This window comes from Eulemur rufifrons, chromosome 29, assembly GCF_041146395.1.
Source record: "Eulemur rufifrons isolate Redbay chromosome 29, OSU_ERuf_1, whole genome shotgun sequence".
NCBI lineage: Eukaryota > Metazoa > Chordata > Mammalia > Primates > Lemuridae > Eulemur > Eulemur rufifrons.
The window spans coordinates 89,343,931-89,366,654 of NC_091011.1; the positions used below are offsets into that span (position 1 = coordinate 89,343,931).

The 22,724-nt window shown below is 40.0% G+C and overlaps 1 protein-coding gene across 2 annotated transcripts in view; it reads left to right on the forward strand.

The window, feature by feature from the left end:
- Positions 1 to 22,724, forward strand: part of AGK (acylglycerol kinase) — a 76,699-nt gene that overhangs the window by 48,447 nt on the left and 5,528 nt on the right. For both annotated transcript variants that reach the window (XM_069462724.1, XM_069462725.1), the window contains exons 9-13: positions 8 to 77; positions 8,437 to 8,516; positions 11,738 to 11,795; positions 16,001 to 16,148; positions 16,571 to 16,668. In XM_069462724.1, coding sequence (XP_069318825.1) covers positions 8 to 77; positions 8,437 to 8,516; positions 11,738 to 11,795; positions 16,001 to 16,148; positions 16,571 to 16,668 — 454 coding nt within the window. The remainder of the gene's footprint in view (positions 1 to 7; positions 78 to 8,436; positions 8,517 to 11,737; positions 11,796 to 16,000; positions 16,149 to 16,570; positions 16,669 to 22,724) is intronic.

A 22,724-nucleotide genomic window follows, 5' to 3' on the forward strand; every position in this document is an offset into this window, starting at 1 on the left:
CTTTTAGACATATTACAGATGCTGCACTTGCCATTGTGAAAGGAGAGACTGTTCCACTTGATGTCTTGCAGATCAAGGTAAAATATTTTCTTTGGATTTTGAAAACATCATCAAAGTAATACACACATCTGTGTTTAAAAAATAAAATGTAGCAATTCAAATGAGATTATAATGAGAACAGTCCCTCTTCCCTTCCTATCCCAAGTATTAATTACTCCCCAGAGAAAAATATTTTTAACTCTAGCTGTTATTACTAATTAACATGTCTATGATCCTACTTTTAAAAAATTGTAAAACACAGGTAATATGTACTATTGTAATCATTAAGTATACAGTTCAGTAGTGTTAAGCATATGATGCTAGTTTTTGATTTATCAGTTTTAGACCTTACCTCTTCTTTGTTACACAGGCATACCTCATTTTATTGTGCTTCACTTTATTGCACTTCAAAGACATTGTTTTTTATAAATTAAAGGTTTGTGTCAATGCTGCACCAAGCAAGTCCGTCGGTGCCGTTTTCCCAGCAGCATGTGCTCACTCTGTGTCTCTGTGTCACATTTTGGTAACTCTTGCAGTATTTCAAACTTTTTCATTATTATTATATCTGCTGTAGTGATCTGTGATTAGTGGTCTTTGATGTTACTATTGTAATTGTTTTGGGGCACCACGAACTGTGCACCCATGTAAGTTGGCAAACTTAATTGATAAATGTTGTGTATTCTGACTGTTCCACTGACTGGCTGTTCTTCCACCTCTCTCCTCCTCCTTGGGCCTCCCTATTCCCTGAGACACAACAATACTGAAATTAGGCCAATTAATAACCCTACAGTGGCCTCTGTTTCAAGTGAAAGGAAGAGTCACATATCTCTCACTTTAAATCAAAAGCTAGAAATGGTTATGCTTAATGAGGAAAGCATGTTGAAAGTTGAGACAGGCCAAAGCTAGGCTTTTGTGCCAAACAGCCAAGTTGTGAATGCAAAGAAAAGTACTTGAAGGAAATTAAAAGTGCTACTCCAGTGAATGCATGAATGATAAGAAAGAGAAACAGCCTTATTGCTGATATGGAGAAAGTTTTAGTGGTCTGGATAGAAAATCAAAACCGGCCACAACATGTCCATGAGTGCTTCCTCGCCACCCCAGTCCGGGTGCCAACACCTATTCTCTGCGTCTCCCTGCACCACTCTCCTGTCCAGGGGACGCCTGATCCATCCCACCCACAAATTTTGGCAGCCCCGCTCTCCACTGTGGGCTCGGCTGGGAATGTGCAGCCCTTTGTGAGCTTCTCCATTCAGAGTACTCTTGTGGTTGCAATGGGGGGAGGGGCTGTGGCTACCAGCCAGCCCAAGGTAAAATTACTTTCTCTGATGCCATGAATGGAGGAGGTGTGGGAGAGGAAGTTTCTAGGTGTAAGAAATCCGGCACTCTGGTCTCTCATGGCACTTTCCTGTGGGGTGTCCCTTTTGAACACCCAAACTCCTTGGGTTTCCTGGTTCACCTACTATTCCTATTTAGCTGCCATGCGTGGGCTCGGGGGAGGGTGTGCGTGTGTGTGGAAGCACCTCCAATATATTTTGTGTCCCGCTGTTCATGGAGGGCACCAGGTGGGGGAGGGGCAGCCCCCCTCACCCTTTCACTGGGCTCTGGGCCTCTCTGGGTTTGGTCTGCACTGCTGTCTTCTCTCTGTTTTCTTCTTTCTCGCCTCACAGTTTTCTCGGTGGGGTCCCCAGATGTCTCTGTTGTCTCTCCCAGTGATCCACACCTGAGCTGCAACTGCTCTCTGCTCTCCTTAGTCCAATTTTCTACCTTCCAGCCAGGACGATCTGACAAGTGATGTCTGTAGTCGGCCATCTCGGCTCCCCAGCTCTCAATGGCCATTCTCGATTGTTGATCAGGCTTCTCTCTTAAAAAAAGAATTAATTCCTAAAAAACAGATATTCTCACTTGGACAGTAGTTAAGTAGCTATTTCGTCATATAAACTCTTTATCCCCCCCCCCCCCCGGAAAGGGCAAATTCCTACAAAGGCAGAGCCATTAAGTTAAATATCTTATAAATAGTGACTCCTGTGTACTTCACTCACATTTGGCCTTAGAATAGCTACATTTAGGATGTACATTTTATATTCATTTATGTTTCCTGATCTTTGTGAAAGAAAGGTTCAAACTGTGTCATGATTCCATACTTTAATCCTAAAAAGTTACTACTAGTTATATAGAGTTTGCTCTGTGCATATTTACAGTTGGTGAACCCATGAGCTTGCAGCCTTTTATTTTCCACCTTCTTCATGCATTGATATCTGGATTCTCCACCATGACCTCATTGGTCATGATCAAAGAGATTTAAATTGCCATTGATTTTCTAGCATATAATACAGCTAAATTGTTTTCACAAATGGAAGGGCTATGCTGAAAGAAATTCTAGCCTAAGAAAAGTACTACAGATTGGTATCTATGAAGATATTATTTAAAATATTGTTATTACAGTAGGAGATGAGTCAGGATATATATACATATATTTTTTTTTGCGACAAGAGTCTCGCTCTGTTGCCCAGGCTAGAGTGCTGTGGCGTCAGCCTAGCTCACAGCAACCTCCAACTCCTGGGCTCAAGGAGTTTGCCTCACCCTCTTGAGTAGCTGGGACGACAGGCATGTGCCACCATGCCCGGCTAATTTTTTTCTATATATATTTTTAGCTGTCCAGATCATTTCTTCCTGTTTTTAGTAGAGATGGGGTCTTGCTCTTGCCCAGGCTGGTCTTGAACTCCTGAGCTCAAATGATCCTCCTGCCTTGGCCTCCCAGAGTGCTAGGATTACAGGTGTGAGCCACTGTGCCCGGCCAGGATATATTTTTTAATGACTGATTTGCTGTTTCTTATATATGTGTTAGAAGTAACACATTCCAGAATAATTAGAATTTAACTGGAAATTCATGCTGTGTTTGTATTTAAATGCCTTTTGTCTCTTTTATCATTTTCTTTCAAATATACTGATTTTGTGAAGTGATGAAACCAGTATCAAATATACTACAGGCTCTGTATATTAATGACAGCCCAGGAACAGAAAACTTAAAATCAGTTCCTAGAAAACATGGTACAACTCTGGTTTCTGAGGAACCCAGCCAAACTGAATTCATCTTCTTTTTCCTTAGTTTTGCAAATTGCTTTCAGAATATGGGGAAAAGCATTAGAGACAAAGCCTAATACCATGAGCATTGTAGATAAAGCCTGATACCAAATTTTTCTTCTTTTAAAGAACAACCAGACCCCATTAAACATATGACTGAAGATTCTCCAAAGATAAAAGAAAATCCCTAGAAACTATAATGATGCCTTATATTTAGTTTTTTACATGATTTAGTGTATGCTTACATCTCATTTGCACCTCTAAGTTGGTGAGGAAGTCAAGATGTATATGAGTATCCTCATCTGACAGATTAACAAGTTATCTGATTACGTGACTGGTTGTGCTGGAGCTGGAACTAGAATGTAGATTTTCTTTCTCATGGTCCATTGCTTTTTCCATTTCACTGCTTTGTCCAGGTGGTATCATACTTGGCATGATTCTATGATTTTTAAAGGGCAATTTGTCCCATATAAACATCTGTAATGCCTAGTACTTGACTTTAAAGTAACTACTGGAAAGATTTGTGGAATTCTTTCTAGTTTTTTCTTTTTGTTTTTCTCAAGTGGACTCTTTTAGACCCTGCCAACCCAGCACAAAATAGCATGTATAGGGGAGGTGATGAGGAGTCAGAATCTTTCGTTTTTCCCTGTCATTCCTGGCTAATTACATGGACTTTTCTTTTTAGATCCTGGCTCTGATCTTTCTCTTAAGATGACGCTTGGAACGGCTTCAGCACTTCTTCAGAGAGTTCCTTCTACCTTGGCTATTTCTTTTAATCTAGGATCCCTAAAATTCTTAGATTAGACACCTATCTAGTTGACAAGAATTAGTTTCTTTTCAATGTTCCTAAGCCTTTATTCCAACCAGCTCTCCTAATTATTTTCTTCTGCAAACTACGAGGCCGGTTTTTCTCTCAGGGATTTACTCTTTCCAGGGGAGTGTGTGAATTTGGGCAGCACATCTCCCTTGCTGTTAAGATCTGGCTGTGTGTTTGCCTTCCGTTTTTGTTTTTGTTTGCTGATCTATCCATCCATAATCTGACTCCCTGCCCAGGCTGTCAGTGGGCTAAGATACAGTGGTACTTTGTCTGTTGGTTTCTACCCTGTCCTTCTGACCTTGCGTCTTTTTACTGTGCTCATGTGGACCTCAACAGGGACTAGTCTCTCCACGACTGACCCTCAGGCCTCTTCTAATTCCAGCTCTATGCTCGTGTAGCTATTCATGGGGCTCTTCGGAACTGCTCACACATAGTATGTATGTCTCGGTGACTCATTTCCCATTGCCCGGAGCCATTCTCACCCCTTGCCTAGGACTTAGCACTGCACACCAGTGGAACTTGGAGTTTGCAGGGCTTTTCAGTTAATTGTAACAGAATATTCCTAAAATTCTTCCCACCCAGTGAAGAGTTTAGCTTTAGAGCACCAGTCAGCAAGTCTTGAGTACTAACCTCAGCATTTCTTGCCTACTCTACATGCTTTGGAACAGCATTTTCCAAGAAATATTAGTTATGCAAAAACGTCCTCCCACAGAAGAGTCGCACAGTTAACAACTCAGGAAAACTGTATGTTGCATTTCCCCTTTTGGAAATTTATCATGTACATTAACATATTAAAGACTCTAAGAACTGCAGTAACATAACTTGTCTTAAACCAAGTAAGTTTGGTATTTTTCAACTTACTTCACCATGGAATCTTCTGTCATCATCAGCAGCAGCAGCACTATTAGATTTCACACTTGTTAGCATGTTATGAAACATCTGGGGAAATGCTGCAGACGGAGCAAACCCACAGAGTGCTGCTTCTCTCTGTGACCAGACTAGAATGCACGTGCTTCTCCGTCTCTTGTTTCTCGCTAGTCCTTTCCAGCCTCCCCCGATCTAGGTAACTTCTTTAAATGTTAGTCAAATGGTTCAAAGTTGAAGTTAGACAGGAGGAATAAGTTTTAAGATCTACTGCACGGCTGGGTGACTGTAGTTGATAATAATGTATATTTCAAAATAACCAGGAGAGTAAGTTTCAAATGTCTCACTCCAAAAAAGGCTAAGTAAATGAGGTGATGGATATGTTAATCAGCTCGAGTAAATCATTCTGCATTGTATACACATATCCAATCACATTGTACCCCGTAAGTGTATACAAGTATGATTTGCCAATTAAATTTAACATTAATAAAAATTAATTAATTAAATTTATGTTTTGTTTTAAAATTTATGTTGTATTTTCCCTGACCATCCATCTTTGCTCCTCTGCCCGGGATGCAGTTGTACCTGCTTTCAGCGCGCCCTGTACAGAGCCCTGTAATTTGAATCTCCTACGTTGTGTTATTATTTGTGTGTGCTCCCCCACTATACTTCGAGCTCCTTGAGGGCAGACATGTTTTATCTCTGGTCCTTATTATTCAATACATGTTAATGCTAATTCCATAACAAAAGAATGATTAGCTTAATATAAGTCGGAAGCCTGGTGTATAAAAACTTACCACACTATTACTTTTCCTTAGTGGTTTTGTTAAGGTAAATGTAAAGTGGGATTTAATTTAGTCATATGTAGATTCAACATTTCAGTTCTAGGTGACAGAATTAAGAGGGACAGTGTGGAGCAGTAGTGGGGGCTGGTAAACAAGATAAGGAGGCTATAAAATCATGGAGGAACAAAGAACTAGACATTTAGCTTGGAGAGCATAAGGCTAAAGAACAATCAGGAGCATTTTGAGTCAGGGAGTGTGTGAGTTTGCTCACCAGTGTGTCCTCGTCCGTCAGCACGATGCTTGGCTCAGAGTTGGGGTTCCATATTTATCGGGTGAATGAGTAAAAACATATCCATCTTCACATACTTGAGAGGTTACTGTTGTGGAATTATAGTGAGAGTAGAGATACTTTTGATTCACATAAATGCTTTACCAGGTTATACTGTCACTTCATTTTATGATTAAAAATAGTAATTTTTAAATTTCATTAATTTGATTTTATTTATTATAAACTTATTTGCTTTTGCCACTCACTGTGCTAGCAGGTGAGGATACAGTGGTGATAACCCCTTTTACACTCACAGGAGATCATGTGGAGAAGTTTGCTTTAATAGTAAGCAAAAGATGACCTTGTTTTCAGAGGTGGAAGCCAGTGTTCAGAAGTTAAGCAACTTGCCTGCGATCACTTAGATATTGTGTGAGGATTCTCATCTCAAAACCATTGTTCTAAGTTACTGTGCACATTATAAATCGTTAGTGGTCAGCATGTAACATTACTAGGAAATAATAATAGTCTTTAAATAATCACTTATGCTTTGATAAAATCATCTGTTATTATATCCAAAAATGCTAGAGTCATCTTTGACTCCCCAGTTTCAGTCAGGCAAGAAACCATGTTGGTTCTGTCTTCAAAATAGTACCCAGAATCAAGCATTTCTTCTTGCTTCTGCTATTACCACCTGCCCTAGCCACCTTCACCGTTTGGTGGACTATTACGGGAGTCCTCTAACTCTTACCATTCCTTCTGCCTTGCCTCCCTACGCTTCACTTCTAACACAACACCCAGTGTGTGGCCAGGAGTTAGAGCACGTCCCTGCTCTGCCCAGAGCCCTGCAGCAGCTTCCCATCTCTGAATAGAAGCCAGAGGCATTTAAAGGCCTTCAAGGCCAAACACAGTCTGGTCCCTGTCACCTCTCTAGCCTTATTTGGATTGCTCCTGTCCTTCAGGTCTCTGTTCAGATGTCATTGTATCAGTGACGTTTTCCCTCACCTTCATATTTTAATTAGTATTCTCCCCTCCCTGCAACATCGTTGGGGTATCTGTGTTTTCCTCCCACTCTCTCTTCTTCCCACTGTTTCAAGCTCCTCTATTATTGGTGCATAGAGGAAGGACTAGAGAAAATCCTTTTACTTACAGCTGACGTTCTAGTTCCCTCTTGGTTGCTGATGCCCTGGTACTGGCTGTCCGGTTGGTTCATGCTAGAGTTGTTACGATGCCTCCCCAGGACCTGGTTTTCTGATGTTGGAGTTGTGTTCTAGCACCACCTCTTTCGGCTCCTTCCCTCAGCTCCCAGGCTTGGGACCCTCCACGGCCTCTTACTGCTTGAGCACCATGGCCCTGGGCCAGGCTGTTAGATGGCTACTGTCAAGATGACTCAAAGCCCTACTATTAATATTTTCCACAGTATCTACTTGGCACCCAGGAGACCCATATGTCCTTGCTGTGCCAGCCAGCAAGGGGCCTCACCTTCACCTCTTTTCTCTGCCATCTCTCTCTCTAATTCCCTTTTCCCTGTTGAAGCAGGTACAGAGAGCAGAGAAGCAAACCTACTGCATAAGCAGATAAGCAGCAAAAGAGCACAGGCCAGCGTCTTTGTCTTGCAGGCTTCTCCTGCTTGTGTGTGATTCTCTAGACATTCTCCACTTGGTTTTGAACAGGAGTGAAGGCGGGGTTCGGGGGAAGCACTCCCTCCCCTGAGGAAAAGACACCGCATGCTCTCTAGGCCAGCGACTTCTGGTGCTGACGGTTCTCCTCCACTTCTTAATCTTCTGCTCATACCGGCTGTGATGGGGTGATTGTGGCGTTGTGTCTAGCATTTGGCGGCTGTCTTTAGAATGGGGGGTACTTCGTGCCTATCAGTTTTCAGTTCTTGGGCTTTAGCTGCACTTCTGAGCTACAGGAAAAATCCCATTCAGAATCCTGGTACATATTTATAATTTTTAGGGAAGCTTCGTTGTAGAGTACAAACTCTTAGGGGCATTGGCTCTATTGTATATTTGTTCTATATATTGCATCATTCACTGATTTATTAGACACTCGCTGATTGTAATATACAGTATTCGGCCACAAAGCATGGGACTGAAAACGAATCACTTTTTATTTCGACTTGTTGTGGCAAATATTTGACTGCATTTTCAGATGTTCGGGTGAAACATTCTAGAGTATCAGATCTTACTTGAGAGCTCTTGACCCTATAAAGGGAACACAGACTTAAATTATCTTTGCCTTGGACGAGTATATGAGACAGAAGAAATTCTGGCTGACTGACTAGTGATTGGTCCAGGACCCGGCAGAGTTAGGTACTCCTCACTTTACAGGCTGAAGTATGATAATATGTTCCCTTGCCAGCAGATTCATGAGCTCTAGTATGTAAAAATTAGTTTAATTTTACAGTATGGTTTATTCAAGTACTTTTACCAAGCACTTACAGAGTTAATTTCTTTTAAGCTTGGGCATTTAAAATTTTTGGTTTGATGAAAAGTAGGCCATGAACATTTGCTGTGTACTTACATGTACAGAGTTCCAAGTTATTGTAATCATGAATTTAATTAAGTGTATTTAACTTCCAGGGTGAAAAGGAACAACCTGTGTTTGCAATGACCGGCCTTCGATGGGGATCCTTCAGAGATGCTGGCGTCAAAGTTAGCAAGTAAAGGATTATTACACTGATGTGTGATGATTTTTTAAGTCTTATTCTGTCCCTGTCTTGAGGTTTTAACTTATATTGATCTTCTGGGAATAAATTTGATGGGCCTGGAGGTTGAATTATGTGTGAAAATGGAGATAGGAACAATCAAGTAGAGGTTTGTATCCTGCCTGCAGAAAGGTCGGGAAAAGTTCCAGTTCCCTCAACACTAGCTGGGTAGCTAGCTAGAAGGGTATGTCTCTATTTTTAGACATAATATTTAGCATAGCTTAGGCTCAGGCTAGACTACAGGGAGAACTGGATTGCCAGCAGGGCATAGTGGTGCGTGCCTGTAGTCCCAAATACTCGGGAAGCTGAGGCAGAAGGATCACTTGAGCCCAGGAGTTCAAGGCTGCAGTGAGCTAGAATTGTGCCACTGCACTCCAGCCTGGGTGACAGAGCAAGACCCTGTCTCTTAAACAAAAAAGAGAGAGAGAACTGGATTGCCTATCATCCTGCTGCGGGCTTAGCCGGGTACCAAGCAGAAGGGACTGCCTAAGCCCCAGTCTATGGAGCTGTTACAGCCCTGGCTGAACAAGTCCCCTCAGAGGCCTTTTTTTTGTTTTTTAAAGACCTTGCCAATTGAGAGACCACAGGCAGCCTCTCTTAGAAAAGGAAGAAAAGTGACACCTGGCTGTGTTGTGAGATGGGAGAAACAGGCCTGTTGAGGAGCTGATTAGAGGGCCAGCGCTGGTTTTTCATGGGAATGGACTTATTTTTGGAGAGTGCATTGTGTGAAATGAAACTCTAGGTTTGGAGAGAGGGTGTGTCGCGTTACATTTGCTGTGGAAAGGCAGCGCGCAGGCACTGCTTGCTGAGGAGGACCGAAGGAGGCCCTGTGTGAGGTTCACTTCATGCCTGGTGGGTGGTGGTTTTTCTTTGCCTTTTCTTAACACTGCTGAGCACTTACAGTTTTAGTACAGTGTACGTGAATTATGATTGATCTCACACATGGCTTTCATCAAGAAACCCCTCTTTTACTTCATGGGCCAACCCGCCATACTTTCTTTACAGAAATTTCTCTCAGTTTCACTTTATTCTTGCTAATGAAGTTCCTGACAATGGAATGTCAAAAGAGAGAGATTACTGTATTATATTACACACTGCATTCTTAAATATTTCACATCTTTTTATTTGCAAGTATACCATGATTATGTTGATTCCACAAATTGCCTTATGTTTGATCTGTAGTCTCAAATCCCAGAAGCTCACTAAGAGGAATTGCTCAGTTGCCCCCCAGAAAGTCTGGTGAGAACAAATTGTTTTCTAAAATGTATTAATCAATAATTAAGCACAAACACAAGTCAGCCCTTTTGGGAATATCTCTCATACTTGCCCTGTATTTTGATTGGTTTCTGAATAATGAATTTAAAAATTCTGATTGTTATTATGTAACACCTTAGCTAGGACTGTCCACTGAGTTGCTCTTTGTGTTAAGGAAGAAACAGTAGGTATTTCCAGGCTGGCTACAGGAAGACTACAAGCATAGTGTCAAAACTTACTATTGGTAGAGATGAAGAGAATTGCTGACAGTTTAGAAATAAACTACCTGAGTCGGAATATTTTTCTTCTTGGCTAACTGGGAAAAGCAGCAAACTATAAACTTAAAAAATAGTAACACCAAAAAAATCAGATGATCAAGGCCCTCATTTGTAGTATCACAATATTACCCTGAACAATAATTTAGAATGGTTCCGCGTTGCCCATTGGATTATGGCTAAACTCCTTATTCTGGTATTCCAGGCCCAGCTTACTCTGTCATCCTCCCATATAATGTAATTATGCTTCTTTACTTTTAAGCTTTTCCCCTTTTCTCTGGCTGTTATTCTTGCTGTTTCCCATAGCCTTGCTCCTCCTCTTGCCTAGAATGGTTTCCTTCTCTTTCATGTATCTAAGGCCAACCCATCTTTCGAAGTTCCATATCCTCACTTTATTCGGTGCCATTCATTTTATTAACATACGCATGGCTGCTCCAATGATTTTTGGCCCTTAATGATTTTTTGTCCTTTCTTGACTCCTCCTACCAATAAATAGTGATCAGTTTATACCTTGCCCATAGTCAACCATTGTTTTATATTACTTATTTGGGCCTTATTTTTCTCAAATCATAAACTCCCAAAGGCCAAAATTTTATACTCTATATATCTTCTGTTTCTTCCATATACATAGTAGGTGCTAAATAAATGCATATTGATCAGAATCAATAAAGAGCTGTTAAGATGGGTGATTTGGTAACAGATAAGTTGTAAGAGAGGAATCTACTTTATGCCACTTTCTAATTCCAATTAGGCATCCTTCTCTCTCCAGTAGCTTTTATATACTCATCAATATGCAATAGATCCTCTTTATTCCCAGATTTAACATTTGCCATTTTAAACCTGTATAACATGAGTAATGTGAGATTATGCTGGTTTACAAATTTTAATTGCGTATGTGTGTGCATTTGTGTGTGTGAGAGGACATGGTGCATACGATCTAGTCAGTTAGCTTAAGAGTGACACGTCAGATCACGCAGTATCTGCACGGCAGTGTGGCTTTATCATCCTCTATTCATTGCTCTTCTCAATGTACACCGGCCCCTTCATATCCACGGGCTCCGTACCCATGGATTCAACCAACTGCAGATAGAAAATATTTGGGAAAAAAAAAAATTCCACAAAGTTCCAAAATGCAAAACTTAAAAGTTGCCACATGCTGAGTACTATACTGAATCCACAAGAATGAAGTGGTGTGTGAGCATTGCATAGGTTATCCGAAAATACTACACCGTCTTACATCAGGGACTTGGGCATCCACAGATTTTGGTTTCCTCAGGGGTCCTGGAACCAATGCTCCAAAAATGCTGAGGGACAGCTGTAGACTAAACTATATTCTGTGGTTTAAAGGATATGTTATACTGATACTTGTGAATTTAGGCACTCAAGGAGACTCTGGTTGTAGATCTCTTGTAAATTGCAAGAATCTTTCCACTGTATAACTAATTGCATACTGTTTGACAAGGCATTGAAATGCAGATTAAAAATTTACTTTAATATTCTTTTATGCGAAGCCACAATCCACTAGCTTTCAGAGCAGCCACTCATAGCAGAGGTGTAATTCTAATGTTTTGTCTGTCATGAATGGTGTCTATCACATTAATAGTTCTTTTAATATTCTAATCAGATTTTTATCTTGGTCTTTCTCAGTTACTGGTATCTTGGGCCTCTAAAAACCAAAGCAGCCCACTTTTTCAGCACTCTTAAGGTAAATGCAATTTACATTGTAGAAACTAGCCCTGTGTTATTTTGTTGTTTCTCTGTGATGTGTGTATTTGGGATGTTTTTAAATTCCTTGCTACAGATGCATGTGACATGCTCCAGCACTAACATGGGGCATATTTGATTATGTACAAATACAGAAAGCTTTCCTGTTTGGTAAGAGGTCACCGCTCATCTACCAACTCATTCCCTCCATTACCAAACCAATATTTAACTTCTCTTTAACATTCCACCTCCCTTTGTTGTTAATTCACTCAAACTTGCCAGACAAACCTTGAACAGAATAACATATATCTCATTGGTTATTTGTATGTTTGTCTATATTAGTACCTGGAAATGAACTGAAGATTTGTATCTAATATATCTAATTGTACAGGTTTGTGTATAATATCAGTAGGTTTCAAACTATACTAGCCAAATATGGTTAGTGGTTACTATATCGGAGAATATAGATATAGAACATTGTCATTATCAGAGAAAGTTCTGTTGGGCAGTGCTATTCTGTATGTTGGCACAGAGAAAAGCTTAACAGTTTATATTAATGAAAATGCTAATAGAACAGTCATCCTTAACTGTGGACTACATATTATGTTAAGCTTTTATGCAAATCAAAGTAGTATATTCACAATTTGGCTGGCCAGTCTGAAAACTGGCAGATGGAGTTTGAATGTAGTGAGAAGTTTGGATCCAGTGTTAATATTCAGAATTAGCGAGTGTTTTTCTAATTATAAAAGTAATGCATGTTCATTGCAAAACATTTGAAAAACATAGCTCCCTTCACCTTCTAAAAAAATTCCAGTTGGATTAAAAAATTAAATGTAAAAAACTAAGATCACTAAAGTACTAGAAGCAAATCTACATGATTTTAAAAATGAACTTGGGAGGACAAGGCCTTTCTACACCGAAGGCAAACTGGATTAGTAAAATGTATTATTACTCAAGGGAATAATTTCATTGGTGGAGAGTAGCTACATACTTCAATGGTAGAGTCTGGGAGAATATAAACTGTTACCACCATTTCCTCAGCAATTATTGATATATGCTTGGGAGACAAAGTCAAATAAGACAGGTTTCCTGCCCTCAGGAAGTAGCCACGTGCTGGGAGAGAGGTACAAGTCAGTCAGCAGTTTGGCAAGTGCTACAGGAGAAACATGGGAAGACTAAGATGGGAGCAGAGAGGAGGGGTGGCTGAGTCTGACGGAGGGTCAGAAAGGCTTCCAAGGGAAGATGGCACTTACATTTTGAAATATATATAGGACTAGATAAAGGGCATTCTAGGTGGGAGGGACAGGTTATGGGAAGTCACAGTGGTGTGACATGGTCATTAATTACAGTTAATGCGGTAAAATGGCAGGTATTGAAGCTAAAGGTTAGATAAGGTTAGAGAATGGCAGGTTTTGATGTGAAATTTGACTTTTATCCTTAAAGCACTGGGGAGTTATTAAGTCTTAAGCAGAAATGTGACATGAGCAGATTTGCATTTAAAAAAGTTGTTTGGCAGCAGTGGGGACAAGAGATTGGACATGGGTCGCTAAAGGCAAGCCCATCAGATAGAAGATAAAGTAATCCAGGTGGGAAGTGATGAGGTATAGTTAGGTGGTAACAGTGAGTATTGACAGCAGAGGACAGATTAAAGAGCTATTGTGTTAGAACCCTCAAAAGTTGGAAGAGTATAGGATTGCCAGATTTCTGATATGAGGGACTAGAGTTTGGTAACTAGAGATTTCCATTATTGTTGACAATATTAGAGTAGGATCAAGTTTATGAAGATGAAGTTTTCAATTTGGTACATGTTGAGTTTAACATAACATCCCTGGAACATAGACAAGTGGAGATATGATTGTGACGTGGATCTGGAATTAAGCAGAGAGGTCTGGGCTGAAGAAATAGATTTATATGTTTTAAGTGTGTGAATGGCTTTGAAACTCTGGGTTTGGTGAAGTTACCATTGAGAAGAGATGGCCAGGAATAGCCCTGAGAAATATAAACATTTAAAGAACCACAAAGTATGACTGAGAAGTGCTAAGAGAAAATGTAGGAGACAGTACTGATATAGAGGACAGCAGAAGAGAGAGTTTCGAGAAGCAGCAGCAAAGACTAAATCCAAAGACAGGAAAGTATCCATTGAATCTGGCAGCCTCCAGAGGGCGGGGGCTGAAGCTGTATTGAAGAAAGTTATGAAAGAAATCTGAGGTAAAGAAGTGGAGATAGCATGGATAGGCCACTTCTTCAAGAAACTTGACTTTGAAGAAAAGGAGATAGAAGAGGCAAAAGCTAGAGAGAAATACAGGGTCAATGAAGTATTGTTTTTTGTTTAAATTGGAGAAATATCCATGTTGTTATCTTTGAAGCAAAAGAAAAGAAGAATGAGAAGAGGTGAAGAGAAAAGAGACAGCATGATTAAATTGGCAAATCTGTGAGCAGTTGGAAGGGTCTAGGATCCAGAGTACCTGGACAGGGGAAGGGACACCTTTTTCACTGGTAAAGGAGAGAAGTAAGAATAGATTCAGATGGAAACAAGAGGATAGAGTGAAGGAAGTTCTCACCGATGTCCTTGATATTCTCACCGAAGTGCAGGATGCAGTGTCAAAAATGAGGTAGGTTGTGGGGGCGGTATGGGGAATTGTGAAGAAAGATGAATGTGGAAGGAGGCTCAAAGGATAAGTGACATTGAAGACCTGAGACCAGAAATTTGTAGTGACACTAGTACGCTCCGTTGGGTGGTTGCTTTTCCCTGTATCTGTACTCAGCAGGTGCATTTTTCCCCTCTAGTAATACTGAGCCATGCTGTGGAGTCAGAATTGGGGCTTTCTAGGACACATGTTATGCAAGAATAAAGACATAGGTGGGCCAAGACTAAATGGAAAGAGAAAGCAATTTAGAATAATCGACTATAGATTTGGCCCTGAGGGAAAATGAGTGGTGAAGGAGTGGAATCCTTGATGTGATTGAAAACTTGGTGGTGTGGGGATCTTCAGGGCCCCAAAATAATACCCCTCTCTTCCTCTTCTGAGTTTGAACCAAGTTATGAAAACAAATGTAGGAGCCAGGCAGACAGAGATCAAAACATCAGCTTTATAAATGTCGGCAGGAGTGAAGCACACACTAGATACGTGGTCACATTCTGATTTCCTCATACTCCAAATTGAATTTATCCAGTGACAATGGCTCCTTCTGTGCAGAGACCACCACAGTAAGCTTACTGCGTGAAGAAGCAGGGAATGTGTGAGCCTCGAGGACAGCATTCTCTCAGCGAGAGGAAGGAAGGGGCTGGGTCCGTGCATTGGGCCTTCTGGACTTGGGGAGGAATGAGTGAGCTGTAGAGTAAGGGAAGCCATAATTGTCACTCCTTTGTAATTCTTCCCGTGGAAACATGAGAACAGGGGAGCAGTTCACCCTGAGAGACACTGGGCACAAAAGAATCAACCAGGAGAATATGGGTTGTGATGAGAGTAGGATGACAGGGTTTTAGATTTCCGAGATGGAGTAGTTCCGAGTGACATTATGGGCCACGATGTGACTGTGGAAATGGGTGGCTGTGGTGAATTAGAGGTGGTGTCAAAGGCTGAGAGGCTGCCGCCGGGTATAGTTTTAATTATTCATGTGGACACTGATGCGATCCAGGATGGCACTGGACTTGAGGTGCCAGGAAATAGAAGACAAAAAATCTAGAGTTTAAGGATGATGGGCTTTGAAGCAGAGGTGAGAAGCCTTGGGCTGGATTGTGAGCCTGGGCTGAACCATTCTGGCCTCTGTGTGAAATACGATTCCAGAAGTGAAGCAGGTGTTTGATGCAACTGGATTTCATCAATTTCATTTTTGAATCACCATCTATAAACCAAGGATAAATTTGTTACAGGAAGATTCCATGCTCATTCACATTGATTTTTTTGGTGGGGGGCGGGGGGGGGGACAAGTAATGGTGGTTGCTAGCCCACTTTAATCTCTGTGTTAGGGAGAGCACTGGAGGCAGCAGTTGTGGGGTTCATGGTTTTCAAGGTAGAGCTTTAACAGGAAAGGAAAGCTTGAGGAGTCCATGCTCTAAATTAGAGAGCATTCCATTCAGTGAGAGGAGATTTTTAATTATCTTTCTAGCAGATATAGGTAGAATACTAACTTTTGCAGGGAGAAACCCCCAGAATTTGGAACTGTGTGTGCATGACAGAAGTTCTTCTCTCTCCACATTAAAAGGAGTGGCCTCAGATTCATCAAGCCTCTATCTCGTACACGGGACCTACAGAGAGATCTCCCAGTGAACCAGAAGAGACCCCTCCCCGGCCTTCCCTGTATAGGAGAATATTACGAAGGCTGGCATCATATTGGGTACACCCACAGGATGGTGAGCATCGTGGTGACTGAAGATTGGAGAGCCCCGGTCAGTTTAGAAGTGCCCTAGGGCAGACCCCCAAAATCAGTTTTAGAGACTTAGAGCAGGAAAAGCTTTTCAAGGATCATTGAATTCAGCCTTCTGTGTACTGCCAGAGCAGGACTCAAGCAATGTCCGATGAATGGACACGATGGTCTCTGTGTACCCTCTTTGTTATTGTGACTGCTTTTGGTAGGGATGTTTTAGGCACAGAGATTCATTTTGAGCCCGGCTGTTTACTTCTGTTTATAAGAAGTATGAAATAAATAAAACTAAAGTGGACAGTGAGCATAAGGGCTTGGGAAGCTGAGCTGAACAGCTGCAGCTAAGTTGGTGGTGGTGGGCGGTGAAATGTTAATGGAAGAAGCTGACCTGTATCTAATGGATTCCCACAGCCCTCCCTCGAGAGGTGACCCCAGAGGTCTGGAAAGAAGTGCAGCTGTCAACCATTGAACTGTCCATCACAACACGGAACGGTCAGCTTGACCTGACAGTAAGTGTGCTTTTTTATTAGAAAAGCATTTGGTATCTGGGGAAAGTGACAAAGGCTACATGCTCTTCCATTAATTCAGTTATTTTTATTTTTACCCTGTGGGGATAGAGTGGAAAGGGTCATGAAAAAGACTATGTGGTGTGCCTTTAAGGAATAATAGCAATGAGAAAATGCTGGGACAGTCTTGGCGCAAATGCTTCAGGGTCTCTGATCACGTGTGCTGCTCATTGTTTAGGTGGCCCTCAGAGGACTTAGGGCAGGAGGCCTTTAGGAATGAAAATTAGCTACTCCCATTTGTCACTGGAATAAAAATTTGTGGAGCTTTTACTTGAGTAAATATCCATTATTTTTGTGACTATATTAAGTATATAGCTTTAGATTTCCAGGAGAGAAACATACACACATCTTTATACTTACATATAATGTTATTTGGGTCCAATCTATAGATACGCACTGTCCCGTACAGTAGCTATTAGCCACATGTGACTATTTAAACTAATTTGAATTAAATACAATTAAAAACTCCAGTTCCTCAGTCAGACTCGCCACATTTCAATCACTCAAAAGCCGTATGTGGCTGGTAGCTACCATATTGGAAATCAGATATAAAATCATTCCACCAATACAGAAAGTTCTGTTGATAGCGCTGCTATAGACAATACACTTAAAAATGGTGAACTAAAGCAGGAGTTGGCAAACTGATCTGCCACCTGTTTTTGTGTAGCCCATAAACTAAGAATTGACTTTCTAATTTTAAATGATGGAAAGAAAACCAAAAGGAAAATATAATTTTTTGTGACAAATGAAAAGTATATGAAATTAAAGTTTCAGTATCCATAAATAAAGTTTTATTGGAACACATTCATATACATATTTTCTATGGCTGCTTTTGTGCTCTCTGGCAGAGCTGAGTAGTTGCCACAGAGACTGTCTGGCCCCCAAACCTAAAACATTTACCCTCTGGCCATTAACAGAAAAAATTTACTGACCCCAGTATTGAGAAAACCTTAGTAATTCATATTAATCAGAATGCCAATAGAAAAGTCATTTTTAACTGTGGAGTAATTACTATATTCAGCTTTTATGCAAATCAAAGAAGTCTGTTCACATTTGTCCCAACCAATCTGAAAATTGGCAGATGCAGTTGGAATATAATGAGAAGTTTGATTCCAATATTAATATTCAGAGTATTGAGCTGTTTTCTAATTATAAAAGTAATACATGTGCATTGCAAAACATTTGGAAAACAAAGTTCTCTTCTTCACCTTTAAAAAAAATTTCACTTGGATTAAAGAGTTAAAAATAAAACCATTAAAGTACTATGGACAAGGCCTTTCTAAGCATAACATCTAAGGCAAAAATCATACTGATGCTTTTGTTTACTTATTTAAATAGACACTATAAACAAACTTTTGAATGACAAATTGGGAAAAATATTAGGATGTGATAGACCCAAGAATTAATAGCTTTCTTTATAACAAACTTTTAAGATAAAAGAATTGGGCAAAGGACTAATGTAATAAAATGGGCAAAGGGTAAGAATAGAAAATTCATAAAAGAAATAAAAATGAAAAAATAGCTTATATTTACTGAGTATTTACTACATGCTAGGTACTATCCTAAGAATTTTATATAATATTAACTTATTAGCTATACTATCAGGTAGATACAACTCTTATCTGCATTTTTTAGGTAAGGAAACAGAAAAAGTACTCAATGTCAAAGAAATGCCAATTAAAATACTATTGAATTGTCATAGATTAAAAAGCGTGATAGTGCTTAATGTTGGTGTGGGTGGGAAAATGACAGTCTCACGTCTTTCTGATGGGAATATAAATTGAAACTCCCCATCTTGATGGCAGCTTGGCAGTATATATGAAGTGTCTAAAACATATGCATACCCTTTGCCCTATTAAGTGTATTTCTAGGAATTATCCTACAGAAATAATCTGATGAATATATAATATAGGCAGTTCTTTTTTACATAATAGAATTCTTAAGACATTGGTGAAAGTGAGTATGTGAAGGTTAAAAAAATAGATTCTATTCCAGAGAAATTTAAAAAAGAAAGATAAAATTTCTAATTATACATTTCCTTTATACCCAGTCTTTGATAACATGTATTCCTTATATTGTGTTCATGTTCTTTACCATTGTTCTTTTCTCTAATGATTGAATACCACTGAATGCACCGAGTTCAGTGAGGATATGATTGCAGCTCAAGATTAGCCACGTTCTGCATGCCAAGTGCTTTTTATCTTTGTGCCAATTATAAACGTATATGATACTGGGCTGCTTATCACTAGTGGCAGCACATTCATTTTTTTGTTTCTTCCACACTTCTTTGTAAAAATAAAAGCAAATGCAATAAAATATTCAAAGACAATGAAGCTGCCATGCAATAGTTCACAGTGTTCACTTATCATTAAAAGAAGTACATCCAGAATATGAAAGAAGTGTTAGGAATGTGGAATGTGTGAAAATTAGGATCTCTTGTACAAATATATTCACTGTACTTATAATAGTAAATTATATGAAACAAGCTAATCAGACTGATTAAATAATTTTTTTTACATCTATTTAAAATAACATATATGTTACATACATATATTTATGTATGTATTTTATTTTGTATGTATGACCTGGAAAGAAAAACCAGGTTAAAATGATTTGCATTAAATGGTTCTGTTTTTGCTTAAAAAGGAAATACTCCCACCTATAATTGAATTTTGTGAATGACTGAGGTAAGGTTCCAGTTTTATGTTCTTTCCAAATAGAAAGCCAGTTGTCCAAGCACCATTTATTGAAATGTCCATTTTTCCCCATCCATCTTCAGGAAGTCTCTGCCATACATCAAGTGTCTATATACACGTGACTGTTGCTAGTCCCTCTCTCCTGTTGCTCTACTTTTTTATATTTGAACTGGTACTCATCTTCTCTTAATTACAGTTTTATAATAAGTTCCTCTTTGTTTTTCTCCTTTTTAAAGAGTCTCAACTATTCTTAGCTCTTTTGACTTCTATAAATATTTTAGAATGTTTATTTTATTAAATTCCACATAAAAATGTTATAATATTGATCTGGATTACATTGTATCCATAGATCAATTTGAGGAGAAATGACATTTCTACAATATTGACATTCCCAGCATACGAATGTGTCATACCTCTTCATTTATTTAGGTCTACAGAGTTTTTCAATGAAGTTTTATAGTTTCCTCTATAACATTCTTTTGCTAGATACATTCCTGGTTATCTTAATTTTTTGATGCTATTGTAAACAGTATCTCTTAAAATTTCATTTTCTAACTATCTGATTTAGTAGATGGGCATATAATTGATTTTTTATATTGATGCTGAATCGGCAACCTAATTAAGTTGTTATATATTAAGTTTGGATTCCTTCAGATTTTCTACAGATTTAGTCATATAAACTGTAAATAGTGCAAGTTTTATTTTCTCCCTTCAAATACTCATTACAATCCTTTGTCTTACTGCACTGGCTAGGACTTCAGTACAGTGTTGAATAGAATAGTGATAACAGGAGTGGAGTCATTGTCTTATTTCTGATTTAGAATTTGATGGGTTTTTTGTAGATAACCTTTGTCAGATTAAGGAAATCCCTTCTATTTCCAGTTTGATAAGAGGTTTTATCTTTCATCTTAAATGTCTCAGATATTTAATGTTATCAAGTACCTTTCCAGCACCTATTGAGATGATAAAGTTTTCTCATCTGTCAGTGCAATAAAGTGAATTTATTTTTTTTTTTAATGTTGGTATGAGACTTAAGATGGAGCAACAAGCGACAGCTTTACCTTTATACCTAAACACTTTAAAAATTGGACAAAATCTATGAAGCAGCTGTTAATAGACACTGGTATGAAACAAGCAGTGTAGACAGCGATTCCAGAGAGAAGGGAATCAAGGTGAGCCTACGCTTGCCCCAGCTTACTGCTGGAGAGCGGCCACAGCATGAGGACAGGGAGCCCACACGGAGCCCAGTGGTCTCCCTCGCTTGAGTGGGCCTTTGAGAATTTAGGGAAATCAAGGCAGCTAGAATTGCAGGCAGAATACAAGAGAGCTGTATGGAGAGCTAAGAGCTGCACTGAGAAGCAAGGTAGAGGTCTGCAGAGATTCCTCTGGAGTCTTCCACTGAGTACTTACTTGGGCAGGCATGTGAGAAACTGCCCGAGATGGAGAAAGGACTGCTAGTGAGAAATGGAGAAATCCAAGGAGCTTCAGTCATCATGTCACAGGGCCAGGAATAGTTCATGCCCCAACCGGCTGCAGCGGAAAATCCTGCTTCAGAAAGGTATTGCCTCTAGTGGGTCAAAATTAGTCCTAGACTAAAGACTGCCCTGTTTCCCTCCTCACAAAGCTGAAAGGCTAACCTCCAAAGAATCAAGTTTCCAAGAACTTAGTTGTGCCTCCAGAACAAAGCTTAAGAACAAAGGACAGCTCACAGGCCCAAATGTCCTGCTGCCTATATTTGTACAACTTTCAAGCTAAGAATGTTCCTTAACATTTTTAAATAGTTGGGAAAAATCAAAAGAAGAGTATTATTTTTACGTGTGAAAATGATAGGCACTTCAAATTTCAATGTCCTCAAGTAAAATTTTACTGGAACGTAGGCATACTAATTCATTTAAGTGTTGGCTTTGGCTGCTTTCAGCCACCACGGCTGAGCTGAGTAGCTGTGATAAAAACCTCAGAGTCTGCAAGCCTAGAATGTTCACTCTCGGGCCCTTTATCGAAAATGGTTGCCGATCCCTGTGTAGCTGAAGCCTGGCTCTACTGAGGTTCTGCTTTCCCTGCAATACTTCTAAGTGGTAGCTGGTTCTCTCCCTTCATCCCTGGCACACTGGGCCAGGTGACTCCTTGTCGCAGCTTTAAGCCGTTCCTCCTCCTTTCCTCTGAGGCTCTCCCCCACCTTCCAATGTCTCATCAGGTCAGATCATTGTTCCTGGCCTCTCCTGAATGCCGGGCCATTCCTGCTCCTTTCTCTACGATGTTATTTCCTGGCTCACTGTCTCCCTCTGCAACACTACTCCTGTCTTAATTCTCAGCACAGCAGCCAGAGCGATCCTATTAAACTGGATCCAGATCAGTTTCCTCCAGTGGCTCTCCATGTCACTCAGCCTAAGGGCGAGATTCTTCCTCATGGTCCGTGAGGCCCTACTGACCTAGCTCCTCTCTTGCCTGTCTTCAACTGTTCCTGTCCCTCACTCTGCTCCAGCCACACTGGCTTCCTTGCTGTTCCTTGCACGGGTCAGGCATACTTCTGTCTTCAGGCGTGAATTGCTTGTCCTTAGAGATCAGTGGTTCTCAGTCTGGTCCTTAGATCAGCAGCATCAGCCTCATGTGGAATTGTTTGAAATGAAAAGTCTTGGGCCGCACTCCAGAGTTCCTGAACCAGAAGCTCTAGGATGGGTACACAGTCTGGGTTTGTTTGTTTTTTTTAATTATTTTTTAATTAACAAATAAAAACCAGAGTCTGAGTGTTAAACAAGCTCTCTGGCGATACTTACCGGAGTGTGAGAACTGCTGCCCTGGATAATCTCACTGCCGTCTCTGCTCAGAGGCTACCTTCTCAATTGCACCCCCCTTACAAATGTGCCCACTGCATCAGTGCTATCTCATGTTCCTTGCTGTTTCTTTGATCTCATTTTCTAATATTCCCAAATATACTTTTAGTATATTTATCTAATATAGACTAAAACTTACTGTTTTATTATGATTTGTTTATCCTCTTCACTCTCCACAGTGGAATGTTAAATTCTTTGTAGGCAGAAATTCATATTTGTTTTGTTTATTGATGTAACCCAAGCACATTGAAGAGTTCATGGTACATGGTTGACACTTTGAGCAAAGTCATCCACTTTATGTTTTGTGATTCCTAGTTGAGCGATATAGCAGTGCTCTGGTAGTGCCCTTTAACCTTAGGCAAAGGCCTGTGGGTTTTCCCAGGGCCAGGTGTCGTTTTGGGATTTTTGTTTTTGAGACAGAGTTTTGCTCTATTGCCCTGGGTAGAGTGCAGTGGTGCCATCATAGCTCATT